At 43.1% G+C, this 14178-nt stretch overlaps 1 protein-coding gene across 2 annotated transcripts in view; it reads left to right on the top strand.

Annotated features, from left to right (window-relative positions):
* Window positions 1–14178, top strand: part of LOC145410709 (uncharacterized) — a 90173-nt gene that overhangs the window by 49914 nt on the left and 26081 nt on the right. The window contains exons 3-4 of one of the 2 annotated variants that reach the window (XM_080280819.1): window positions 1494–1583; window positions 7233–7401. In XM_080280819.1, the coding sequence (XP_080136945.1) occupies window positions 1494–1583; window positions 7233–7401 (259 nt within the window). The remainder of the gene's footprint in view (window positions 1–1493; window positions 1584–7232; window positions 7402–14178) is intronic. The other variant, XM_080280820.1, reaches the window with a different exon arrangement.

Raw genomic sequence — 14178 nt, 5'->3', positions numbered from 1 at the left:
TGTCGCTAAGTAATATTTGGAAGTTAATCGTGGAGATAATACAACACTATCTGAAAGTATTCACGAATTTATCTGATTTTTATTTTGTATATAACCATATATTTTGTCCTTCTCATTCCTAATTCCAACTTTACGGATGGGTTGAAGAAAAAGGAAGGGAAACTAATTAAGCTTCCTTAACAGTGAGAGTAAGACCACACACATTCTGGTACAGTGTAGGCGGTAACTCCTTGAAGACAATTATGCAGACTTGCCCCCGGGGCGTAGGGGGCCGCTGATCCAGACCCCAGGGTTTGGCCCTCGTTCAGTGACCCCCGAACCACGCGGGGACGACATGGTGTGTTGTCCAAGACTATAGGAAGTGCTGCTAAGTTTATTCTTTTATAATATGCATGAGTAAAACATAGCTCAGTATTTGCACACAATGCACATTTACTGAGTGCAGTACATAACGCAACCACCTGGTGGCGAACTTGGCCTCAATGGTGGCGAAATGTTAAGGTAGCGAAACAACTCGGTAGCGAACAAATATCTCTTCGGTTGCGAAACCATTAGCTACGAAACCGCTGGATATGTTACCTATTCTTCATTGTGTGTGTGTGTGTGTGTGTGTGTGTGTGTGTGTGTGTGTGTGTGTGCCCTATGTGAGGGGAAAAAAAAACTGATACAGAGACAGTAAGGATGACAGCATTTTGTAAGTAGACGAGAATTGCATATACAATCAGAAATAAGTTAAAAGTACTGTACTGTACGATTAGGAGTTTCGAAATCTGCCACTGATCTTTCGTGAAAGTGTATTTACGCCTTCATTAAAATGAAAAAAAAAAAAAAAAAACTCCTACATTTTCACAACCCAAAAAGGTCAGTGTTGCTATCATCATTAGTAAATATCCCAATAATTATTAAGAGCCAGGACACCCATTTTCAGATTTACTATTAGCATTATCATAGCCTTATTTCCCCCTGATAATAAGAAATGTAACCTACTCAGTGTCCTATCAGGCAGTTGCATCATCATCACCATCATCATCATCATCATCATCATTATCATTATCATCATCATAATTATTGTCTCCTGTTCTATAGCAATATTGTAATTTCCATTTTTACCCGTATTCAAAATGAAGTCACTTTATCCCCGGTGTAAAGAGAATGTTTTGACTTGTTTATCAAATCATGAAGATTTTTTTTTTTTTTAAGATGTGCTCTGTCTCTGTCTCTCTCTCTTACACACACACACACACACACACACACACACACACACACACACACACACACACACACACACACACATGTATTGACAAGACATTTAACATTTCTGTGTGATCTGTCTAACTTGTGTCTGCCTATCTGTCTGTCTGTCTGTCTTGTCCATAAACCCTGGTGTTCAGAGAGTAAGTCAGTCTTTCCACTAATGGCAAAATCATACTTAGCTAGTAAGCAAGGCCCTAATGATCATCTGCATAATCTATTTAACCCCATGTAACTCCCAGGTGATGGCAGTGGTGGCAGTGGTGGCAACGAAGGTGGTGCTGGGCCTGGTGGCGCTGTGGATGGTGCTGTCCCCGACAGGATGGTGGAAGGTGAGTAGCAGAGATTGGTATCCTTAACCCTTTCAATCCATTGAAGTATTTTTCATTTTATTCCTGCCATTTCCAAAAAGATTTTATTCAGTTTAAGGATACGTACTGGTCAAATATTTATTAGAGGTATATCCATCCGCTCACTATCGCAGGGCGTCTCTCAAGCTGAATAAAATCCTTAGGATCTATCAAAAATAAACATAAAAGAAAATATTTCTTCGAACTAATGACGTCCCTCCAGTGCGGTGACGCAATATCTCACACAGTTTTTGATGCAGTTAAGCGATTTTATTTACCTTAAGCAAGACCTCCCTGACGGCTATTAATTCCCTCGTTCAGTGACATAAGCCTGCGTAAGAACTGAGTATTATGTAACAGTTAGGACTTCTGTTAGCTGAGCAAGATTACATGGCTTGAGGAATTTTGCTGGAAGGGTTCGTGGTGTACCATCTTCCACCAGCTGGTTTATAGTTGGACAGCTCATAGGTGCAAACCCGAGGCTCTCTCCACGATTATCGTTTGAAAACGCCCATTTCTGGACTGTTTAAGGGACGTTGGACACACATTTTTTAGGATAAAAATAAAGTCAGACAGATTTCACGAGCTGCTTGCCAGTGGTGCTCATCTCAGCAGCTTAGACCCTTGAGTCTGTGTATGGTTATTCACCCATTATTCGGAGATACAAGATCAAAGATCACTGCATAGTTCAAGCCAACACAAGTAGTGTAATGCCTCTAGGTCTTACCTTAGTCATTCATTTTACCTACCAACCCACACAGGGCGAATGGAAACCATAATCGAGTGGTTCCAGCTGCTAGCATCAAGATTCGAACTTGGTGCTATCAGACCGGTAGCTGACTACTCGGCAAGTGCGCCTGCATAAAATTCCCTCATTGCAACTTCATCGTCTACGACTTCTTTCATCTTCAGTACGAGTATCTATCTATCTATCTATCTATCTATATCTATATCATTATCTATCTATCTATATCTATATATCATTATCTATCTATCTATCTATATCTATATCATTATCTGTCTATCTACAGTATCTATCTATCTGTCTATGTATATAATTTTATTGTATTTATACATATGTATTATATATAATATATAACATATATGAAGATAAAACATTAAACAGATATAAATAAATATTAAATAAATATATAACTGAAAATAAATGAATCTATCCATCTCTCTGTCTATCTGTCTACCTACCTATCTATCTGTCTATAGTATTGGCTTGCATAAAAAACTTTAAATATTTTGTCACTATCTATGACTTCTCTCAGTTGAGGAAAATCATCTTGTGTCAGTTTGCATAGAGTCCTTAGGTGTGTGCAGGGCTGCCCAAGGAGCCACGCAGTATACTGTTGATTTCTATTCAGTCTACGAGTGGATGGAGTGGTTGGTCAGTGGGGTGTGCCAGCGGAAGTAGATGGGAATGGTAGTGCTTTGGTGGACATCTGTGCTGGTAAGGGGTTGGCAATAGCCAACACCTACTTTCGTCATAAGATGATCCACCGGTATACATGGAGAGTAATGAGGAGGATGGATGGTGAACTTGTTGAACGAAAGGCAATGATAGACTACGTGTGTGTGGATGAGCGAATGAGAAGACAAGTGTTGGATGCAAGGGTGTGGAGAGGGTGGGGGAATGGAGTCTCGGACCATCACTTAGTGATGGCCAAGGTAGAGCTGCAAAGAAAGTGGTTGAGGAGGCGAAGGGGAAGACAGGAGGAAGCAGCTCCTGTGAGAAGAGTGGAGAAATTGCAAGATAGTGAGAAGAGGACAGAGTATAAGAGCATAGTGGAAGAAAGATTGGGAAGGTATGAGCTAGAGCAGATGGAAGGGGTGGAAGACGTATGTAAGATATTCACGGAAGAGATAAGCACAGCGTGTGAGGCGGTTTGTGGAGTGAGGAGGAGATGCAAGGGTGTGCAAGGGACAGCATGGTGGAATGATGAGGTGAAACGAGCTGTGGAACAAAAGAAGAAGGCATATGGTGAATGGTTGGCGAGTAGAGGTAGGGGAGAAGATGAGAGAGAGAAGAGAGAGGTATATGTGAGTAGGAGAAGGGAGGTTAAGAGACTGGTGAAGGAGAGTAAGAAGAAAGTGGATGAAGAGTTTGGGAGGAATCTGAGTGTGAAATGGAGGGAGAGTAAGAAATTGTTTTGGAAGGAGGTAAAGAAAGTAAGGCAGTGTGAAAGGGGAAATAGTAGGGGAGTGAAAGATAGGAATAATAGATTGTTGGTGGTGAAGAGAGAGAAATTGAGGAGATGGAAGGAGCACTTTGAGGATTTGTTGAATGTAGAGAGTGAGAGCAGTGTGAGTATAAGTGGTTGGGGAATGGCTGGGAGAAGAAGAGATGAGAGGAGGGAGGAAGAGATCAGTAGGTCGGAAGTAGTGGAAGCGATGAAGAAGATTAAGCTGGGAAAGGCTCCAGGAATTGATGGAGTGTGTGTGGTGAAATGCTTAGGTATGGGGGTGAGATTGTTGTGGAGTGGATATGGAAGTTGTGTAGATTGGCTTGGGAAGAGGGGAGGGTTCCAGAGGACTGGAAATCAGGTATAATTGTTCCTCTGTACAAAGGAAAAGGGGAGAGAGAAGTATGTGGTAACCATAGGGGTATTTGCCTTCTTAGTGTGACTGGTAAAATATATGGTAGAATACTCATTGATAGGGTTAGACATATGACAGAGGAGCTAGTTGGAGAAGAACAAGGGGGATTTAGGAAGGGAAAAGGGTGTGTAGATCAGATATTTGTTCTAAGATGTTTAGTGGAGAAGTATCTAGAGAAGGGAAGGAAAGTGTACGCTGCCTTCATGGACTTGGAGAAAGCTTTATGACAGAATAGATAGGAAAGGTATGTGGAAGGTATTAAGAATATATGGAGTGGAGGGGAAATTGTTGAGTGCTGTGAAGAGTATGTACGAGGGAGCTAGGGCTACGGTGCGAGTGGATGGTGAGCTGAGTGAGTTCTTTGATCTCAATGTGGGACTGAAACAGGGGTGTGTAATGTCTCCTTGGCTGTTTAATATATATATGGATGGGGTCGTAAAGGAGGTACAAGGTAGGGCAGTGGATGTGGGGGTGGCCTTAATGAATGAGGGTGAGATTTGGAAGCTTCCGGTGTTGCTGTTTGCTGATGATACAGTATTGTTGAGTGAAGATGAATGGGAGTTGCAAGGTTTGGTGAATGAATCTGGGACAGTGTGTAGGAGGAGGAAGCTGAAAGTTAATGTAAACAAAAGTAAAGTTATGGTGTTTGAGAGGAATGAAGTCACAGATTGTGCAGTGAGGTTGGATGGTGAGGATATGGAGAATGTGAGTGCATTCAAGTACTTGGGTAGTGTGATGAGTAAGGATGGAACTTTGGGGGATGAAGTACGTGAAAGGGTACAGCAGGGAAGGAAGGTTGTTGGCACACTGAAAGCAGTGATGAGAAATAGGGAGGTGAGTATGGAAGTTAAGAAGTCACTGCATGATGGTATTGTGATCCCTACTCCTGACGTATGGAAGCGAGGCGTGGACCTTGCAAGAGGGGAACAAGTCAAGAGTGAGAGCAGTGGAAATGAGTTACTTGAGAGGAGCATGTGGAGTGACATGGAGGGACAGGTTGACGAATGAAGAAGTGAAGGAACGTTGTGGGGTAGATGTGGATGTGGTTGAAAAGATTAGGAGAAATACACTGAGGTGGTTTGGACATGTGGAGAGGATGGAGAATGAATGACTGACTAAGAGGGTGTATGTAGGTGAGGTGGAGGGAGGGAGAGGGAGGGGTAGACCGAGGATGAGGTGGAGGGATGGAGTTGAGAGGTATATGAGGGAGGGGGGGATGAGTTGGGGGGAGGGGAGTCAAATGGTGGGTGACAGAGTGACTTGGAGGCGTTTTGTCTGCGGCCACCCTTTGCGGGATTAGGGCGTCGGGCTATAGATAGATAGATAGACTATATATTCTGTCTCTGCTCCACAATTCATACCATATTTTTCTTTTTACCAGCGTAATGAGGTTAATTCTTTCCATCTATTGTCTGGTCAAGTTCCTGTTTTCTTTCCCTTTAATCTAGCTGTCTTTAGAGAAAAATAGTGATACCACATCCCAGGCATTAGAATTTAAACATTAAAAAGTTAGTTTTTGATCCTAGTCAGGACATACTTCCACTTTCACTGTTTAAAATATCAAAAACTCCCAACAGCCAGTCGCTCGCCACATCCACAGGTGACGGCTTGTCTCTCGCACTCACACATTTATTTCTCCCACTGAGTTGTTTATTTATGTGAACCAAACAATGATAACTACAGATCCGTTTGTAGACTGAAAAAAAAAAAAGCTAATTTGTTTGTTTCCAAGCATGAAAAAATCTGACAAATCGAAAGGAGAGTCCCGATATGCATGTGCTGCATTGACTGAGGGTTGTGATTGTGAGGTGCTGTTTTCGACCAAGTGGTCGTGCTTCATTGACCACATAGGGATGTATTATGGCCATGTGGTGATATTTATAACCCCAGCAATGTTAGAACATTTGCAGCCATGTGGTGGTGCTTTATAACCATATGATGGTATTTCATGGCCATGTGGTAGTGCTTATAATCATTATAATGCTGTTCATGACCATCTAAAAGTGTTCATGACCATGATCATATTGTCGCATTTATGACCGTGATCATGTTTATCACCATATAGTGGTGTCTATGATCATTAAAATTTTGTGATGTGCGTGATCATTATTGTGGTCTTTATGGCCATTTTGTGGTGTTTATGGCCATATGGTGGAATTTTAAGACCAATTGCTCGTGCTTATGATTTATCTTTTATCGGTGTTATATTATTTTTTTTCAATGATCAGAAATGTTCAGAAGTATCTCTACTAGAACACTTTTTCCTTACTGGATGCTCTCAACGCGAAATACAGAAACAAGGAGAATGGTGTGGTATCCGTGCGTCCTCTCTGACACACGGCCTCGCATTCAAAATCACCGGAAAAGAATTAGTGGAAATATTCTTTTCTGTGCGCGTCAAGATGAGTCTGGGACTACAACAACAACAATTTAGTAAGATATTTTTAATTAGATGATGGCAAGAAGGATGGGATGGGGTGTGCGTGGAGATGAGGACCAACTACCAAAGAGGCGTGACCCGATAAAGATGAAGAATCACTGCCTTCGTGCGTCTATGGCAACTTAGGCTACGGAGTTTGAAGAAAACCACGTGGTATAAGCATGTGTAAAATTCCGTAAGTGAATCCCTGTCACAGGCAAAAAAGTCTCCTGTTACTGAGGTAACGAAGGCGAAGGATGGGAACCTGGTGCCACTCCGAGAAGCAAAGTAAAAATCATCCGATATTAGCCTTCAGCAAAATCCTTAATTGTGCTCATTTTATACGTGATAAGCGGTTAATTAATATAAAATCCTCGCATACTGTGCTGGTGAAGGAGGCGAGGTGTAGGAGTGTGGTGCCTCTGGAATTCTGAGTACAGCAAACCAAAACCACCTGCACTAGCTTGCATGTACACCCCAGAAGTAATTCTAGCTTTCAGGCGAATGGCTGAAGGAGTCTGATGGACCTGGGAGAGTGAGTAAGTTAAACAAAATGGTCTGTTATTAGTCTACTTAAAGATACCCACCTGTGTCCATTTTTCCAGGTGAAGGACGTGGATACTCTGAAGCTAATGATGACGCAGGAGAGTAAGTGCAGGAGTGTGAAGGACCTGGGAGAGTGTGTGAAAGATGAGGGCACCCAGGACCCACAGCACCTGCAGAGTGTTTACCTGGGCAGCACCTCAGGCCTCGGATGGTGGTGGTATCCCACAGGTGAGTCAGTAAGCGACTGACATCCTTATCATTTACACTGATATAGTTTTCATTGTCATAAATGTCATCGTCACTGTAATTGCCATTATCTTGATCGTCATCGTCACTGTTAATGTCATTGTCACTGTCACAATCACCACCACCGTCATCATCATTGCTATCATCATGGTCGTCAGTATTGTCATTTGTCATTACTGTGCCCTGAAGTAACTGCCTCTGCCCAGCTGCAGCTCACTCCGCCCACGTGGAATGTACTTGAACTCACACACATCCTTCATGTGACTCCAGCGTGGAAAAGTCTGCTTTGCATGCACGTAGACAACTCTCACATTTATCACCAGCCAGATCACAGGAGGCCACCACAACATACTTGCTCTACCTAAAGTAACCATGCACACAATGAACCGCCACATGGAGGCATCGGTTGCTGCCATGCGCAGATAATTGCCTTGGCCACAAACTCCCAAAAGTTGCCAGTGCTCACCTGATAACTCAGTTGAAGTCGGTCACTTCCTCCTGGATCACACAGTCGCATAGATTCTAAAATCCCTTCCATGATAATTATCAGTGAACAGTACATGCTTCGGAAGGATGTGAAAAGGGTGCGAAAGGGAGAGTCTGGGAAGGAAGAGCAAGTAAAGCAGAGGATGGAAGGATGTTAATTGAGATGGATGCAGTAAGGAAGAGATGAGCAGAGCATTTTGAAAGATTGTTAACTTTAGAGGAGGAAAGGGTGGCTGAGATTGTGTGCAGATGGAAGGGTGCAAGGAATAAATGTGTTGAGAGAGTCGATTGATTCTTTGATCACAATGGAGGAAGTGCAGGAGGCAGTAAAGGAGATGAAAGCAGAGAAAGTTGCAGGTTTGAATGGGTGTGTTGTGGAATGCCTGAAAGGTGGTGGGGTGACTATTGTTGAGTAGTTAGTATGAGTGCTGAATGTGTGGTTTGTGAGGTATGGTGCCGATTGACTGGGCAAGTGCTTGTGCGGTCCCGTTGTAAAAAGATAAAGTTGATGAGTATGAATGTACTAGTTTTAGGGGTATTAGTCTGTTGAGTGCTGTAGGTAAGGTGTAAGGTAGAGTGTTACGAGAGTTAGAGAGGGTACAGAGGGTGTGATTGGTAATGAGCAGTGTGGCTTTGGGAGAGGGAGGGGTTGCGTGAATCAGGTGTTTGCTGTGAGACATGTGTGTGAAAAGTATTTATGAGGATGTGTTTTGAGCGTTCATGGAATTAGGGAAAGCGTATGATAGAAATGAGAGGGAGGCTTTGTGGACTGTTCTGAAATTGTATGGACTTAATGGTAGGTTGTTAAAAGGAGTGAAAAGTTTTTATGTAAATAGTAGAGCGTGTGTAAGAGTGGGAAATACTGTGAGTGAATGGATTCCCGTGAGTGTGGGGCTGCGGCTGGGATGTGTGATGTCGCCTTGGTTGTTCAATACTTACATGGATGATGGTGTAGGGGAGGTGAATGTGACAGTGTTAGGTGGAGGTATGAGTCTGGTGAATGCTCATGGTAGAAAGTGGAATCTGAAGCAGCTGCTGTTTGTGGATGATACTGCACTGATGGCTGATTCGGAGCAGAGATTGAGACTGTTGGTAGAGGAGTTTGGAAGGGTGTGTGAAAGGAGGAAATTGAGAGTAAATGAGAATAAGAGTAAAGTGATGAAGTGTACGAGGTTGGTAGATGGAAGGAAGATCAATATAGTTTTGAATGGTGAGTTGCTTGAGGAGGTAGAGCGTTTTAGGTATATAGAGTCACATATTGCTGTTGATAGAAGAATAGATATAGAAGTGAAGCTTAGAATGAATGAAGTAGGAAAGCAGCTGGGAGGAACAAAAAAAGTGTTTATATGTCGTTCGCTTGGAATGGATGTAAAGAGAAGGCTGTAAGAGGGTGTAGAAGTACCGACTGCGTTATATGGGGATGAAACATGGAATATGGTTGTAGCAGAGAGCAATGGAGATGAGGTGTCTGAGGAATATGTATGGAGTGACATGTATCGATCGAGTGAGAAATGATGAAGTACGAAGAACTGGAATTATGCGGGAAATGGCTGATCGAGTTGAACAGAGAGTGTTGCGATTGTTTGGGCATGTGGAGAGAGTGGATGATGGGCGATTGATGAAAAAGTTAACTGAATGAGATGTGAGACGTGTAAGGATGAGAGGAACATCTCAAATTGGGTGGTGAACAGTGTGAAGAGAGCGTTAGATGCGAGAGAGATGTCTAGAGAGCATGGAAGAGTGGATGCACACAATAGGAATGATTGGAAAGAAATTGTGATTTTTTTTTTTATGTGAAGAAGAAGGAACCAAAGGCCACGAGCCCACAAATTGTTCCTTCCAAAAGAAAAACAAAATACAAGAGAAAGCCAAATTCAAGATCCATTCATTTCGAGATGCCTGGACACACTGCGTTTGAAAGACTGGAGATCATAGGAAGCAGGAAATACAGACAGAGGGAGACAGTTCCAGACTTGACCTGTTGCATAAATGACGGACTGGGAGTAACGATTAACTCTTTGCATTAGAGAGTTGAACAGAAAAGGGATGAGAGTTTGCTGCTAGACGGGTGGTACGTGCCCGTCGAAGAGGTGGAGGAATGCAAGCAGACAGTTCAGAGGAGCAGTGACCATTGAAGTAGCGATAGAAAAGAGATAAAGATGCAACAGAGCGGCGAAGAGACAGAGGTTGAAGGGAGTCAGTAAGAGGAGGAAAGTTAATGAGACGAAAAGCCTTTGACTCCACCCTATTGAGAAGAACTGTATGTGAGGAGCCTCCCCACACATGAGAGTTGTACTCCACACAGGGGTGGATAAAACCCCTGTATAGAGTCAACAATTGTGCAGGGGTAAAGAAGGAACGGAGTCAGCTTAGCACATCTAATCTTTTAGAAGCAGATTTTACAAGAGATGCAATATGATCTTTCCAAGATAAGTCCCGAGTAAATGAAACCCCAAGCATGTTCAAGGATGATGCTGGATTAAGCTGAATATTATTAAACATTAGCGGGTACACCTGTGGAAGATTTTGTCGGGTTGATAGGTGTAAAAAGTGAGTCTCTGGTGCACTAAAAACAACCAGATTATTTTTTACCCCAGTCGGAGATACGAGCCAAATCAGACATTAGGTGTACCATAGCCTCATCCCATGTTTGATGAAGCAACTGCTGAGATGGGCGTTGCGGGAACCGAATGGAAAGGTGAAGGGTGGAGTCATCAACGTATGAGTGGATAGGGTTAGATTTACAGCTTAGAAGGTCATTGATGAATAAAAGGAAGAGAGTTGGTGATAGGACAGAGCCCTAAGGAACATCACTGTTGATAGATCTAGGAGAAGAACGATGGCCGTCTACAACAGCGGCTATAGAACGACCAGATAGGAAGCTAGAGATGAAGGCACAGATAGAAGGATAGAAACAGTAAGAGGGCAGCTTGGAAATTAAAGATTTATGCCAGACTCGATCGAAAGCATTTGAGATGTCAAGTGCAATGGCAAAACTTTCACCAATGTCCCGAAAGGAGGATGACCAGGAGTCTGAAAGGTGGGTGAGAAGATCGTCAGTGGAGCATCCCTGACGGAACCCATACTGACGATCAGAAAGAGGGTTGTGATAGGAAAGATGCTTTAAAATTTTTCTATTAAGAACTGACTCAAAAACTTTTGAGATACAGGATGTTAAAGCAACTGGACGATAGTTAGAGGGTTGGGAATGGTCACCCTTCTTTGGGACTGGCTGAATGAGAGCAAACTTCCAGCAAGAAGGAAAGGTTTAAGTTGACAGACAAAGGCGAAAGAGTTTGCCTAGGCAGGGTGTAAGCACAGAAGCACAGTTCTTGAGAACAACAGGAGGGACTCCATCAGGCCCATATACCTTGTTAGTATTGTGGCCTGTGATGGAATCAGCTGAAGAAATTTTAATGTCAGCCATGAGAAAGTCAGAGGGGGGAAGTGATGGAGGAACAGCACCGGAATCGTCTAAGGTGGAATTGGAGGAGAAAGTCTGAGCGAAGAGGTCTGCTTTATCAGTAGAAGAAATAGCTACAGAGCCATCAGAGTAGAAAAGAGGAGGGAAGGATGATGAGGTGAAGTTGTTAGAAAGGTTTTTGGCAAGGTGCCAAAAGGAGCGGGAAGAATTCGAGTTGGAGTGTTGAGAGCACTTATAGTCGTTCTATTTTATCAAGGCAGTTTGGGTCGGGCCCTCTGGGACCTCACTCTGTTAGCTCTGTTGCCACATCGTCGCCACACACGTGCGCTCTCTCTCTCTCTCTCTCTCTCTCTCTCTCTCATATTATATATTAACTACTACTAATTGTATTTTCTTAATTTTTTCTCTTGTTTTCGACTTTTTTTCCACACCACCCCTGAGGTAAAAGTCTATAGTTTTTTTTTTTTTTTTTTTTTTAAATAGCTTCCATGGCGGGAGACTGACCGAGTATGACCCACTCACGCAGGGCTGTCCCTCGTGTCACCACCTGACAACGTCTGAAAGGCAACACTGACGAGTCTTGTGAGATGTATACTATACTACAGCTTTTTTATTGAATTACATCTATACAGAGTGTTTAAAATTCATTTATAAGTAGTTACTAGCTTAAAATAGGAGAGTGAGAGAGAGAGAGAGAGGTGAACACAAATAATTACACGTGTATCGGCGGCGATGTGACAACAGAGCTAACAGTGTGAAGTCCCAGAGCGTCCCACCCAAACTGCCTTCATAAAATAGAACGACTGTAGTACAGATGAAATTATTTTTAGCAAAGTGAAGAACAGACTTAGCACGATTCCAGGCAGTAACGTATAAAAGATGTGATTCAGGGGTAGGTTGGCTCCGGTACCTTTTATAGGCCCTCTCCTTGTTGCGGATAGCATTAGAACAAGCGTGATTAAACCAAGGCTTTCTTGCATTAGTCAAAGGATATGAGAAAGGAATGTATACTTCCATGCCCGAGAGAATAACCTCTGTAATGCGCAAGGCACACTCAGATGGCTCCTGGCCATGGAAGCAATAATCATTCCAATGAAAATCAAAGAAGTGCTGCCTGAGGGCCTCCCAATCTGCGGCTCCAAAGTGCCACAGACGACGTTTCTTTGGAGGGTCCACAGGCCATACCGGAATGATAAGACAAGTTAAGGTGATAAGGTTGTGATTGGAGGAGCCCAACGGAGAGAAAAGATTAACAGTATAAGCAGGAGGATTAGTTGTAAGGAATAGGTCAAGAATGTTGGAGCTTTCTCCAAGGCGGTCAGGGATACGGGTAGGGTGCTGTACAAGCTGCTCTAGGTCATTAAGATAGAAAAGGTGTAGGCTTGTTCACCAGGTGGATCAGTGAAAGGGGAGGAGAGCCAAAGGTGGTGGTGAACATTGAAATCTCCTAGAATGGAGGTTTCAGAGAAAGGAGAAATGGATAGAATGTGTTCCAACATAGAAGTAAGATAGTCGAAGAATTTTTGATAGTCAGTAGAGTTAGGGGATAAGTAAGCGATGTGGATATATTTAGTCAGAGAATGACAGGAAAGCCGAAGCCAGAGTGTGGAGAATTCAGAAGAATCGAGTTCAGGAACACAAGAGCAAGATAAGTCGTTGTGTATATATACATAACAGCCACCTTTGGCTTTGAAATGAGTATAGTGAAAGTAGGAGGATACAGAAAAGGGTTTGCTGTCAGTTGCCTAAGACAGCTGAGTCTCAGTTAGGAAAAGAAGGTGAGGTTTACAGGAGGAGAGGTGGTGCTAGACAGGGCGAAAGTTGGAGGAAAGGCCACGAATATTTCAGAAATGAAGTGAGTCAAACAGTGGTTCCAGGCAGCTCGGGTCGTCACCGGGAGAGGGGCGGACGGTGGGGGCATTAATGGTTCCCTCCCCTGGGGACTCCGAGGCTATGTATGTTGAAGCCATGGTTACATTACTCTTCGAATTTTGGAAAAGGAAGTGTAGTGTGTGTTGTGGATGTAGTCTGATGTTGATAGAGAAACTAGTACTGGAGAGCATGCTGGCCTACTCTCTGTGTTACTGAGACACTGAAAAAGTTCAGCAAAAGGGGATGGTCGGGAATAAGTCCCGAGGGCTGATGAAACGAGAACTCCAGCTCTCTCTGTCATCAGCTTTCCATCCACCTTGGTAGTACTGCCCTGCTCGACTGGTGCTACAGTCTACTCCTACAATGAACAAATGGTGATGCGGCCCTGAATCCACATTTGATCTGATCAGCTGATCAGGTCAGGTGTGAGTAAGGGGATGGATCCCTTATGATGTGGCCGAGGTAAACCAGCTCTGCTGTCGGTCCTTGCTGCGGATGTCGCTTATTGCACTGTGCAGTTGACCCTTATGCAGTGTGGTGCTGTGAGGATCTATCCCTTCCCCTTTTGGGACTAGGATAAATGTGTGTGTGTGGATGAGTAAATTGGGAGTGTTTCGTCCTGTTTCGGTTACCCCCCTTTCTTTGGGGGAAGCAGTCTAGGTACTGTATATAGATAGATAGTACATTAATTCCGCAGTAATGTAATCATTAGTTATTATGCCAGTTTTCTAGACATGATTTACTAAGAAAAATATTGCAGAACAGTTACTAAAATACATAAAAAGACAAGTGGTGGAATAGCATTCATCACATAATATTACAAGCCTCGCTGCATATTTATTTTGAAACGCCTGTCACATAGTTTTCACACAGATTAATGCTGCATATAGCAAATGCTGAAGTGAATGTAACGAATGTTACTTATGAAAAAAAGTATAATTTTCAAAACCGAAAAATTGGGAAGACGAAACAGCATG

This window comes from Coenobita brevimanus, chromosome 86 (genome assembly GCF_032717465.1).
Source record: "Coenobita brevimanus isolate Jiangsu-jjx chromosome 86, ASM3271746v2, whole genome shotgun sequence".
NCBI classification, from domain to species: Eukaryota; Metazoa; Arthropoda; class Malacostraca; order Decapoda; family Coenobitidae; genus Coenobita; species Coenobita brevimanus.
The sequence above is the reverse complement of the archived record's forward strand: the minus strand, read 5'-3'. Positions and strand labels throughout refer to the sequence as shown.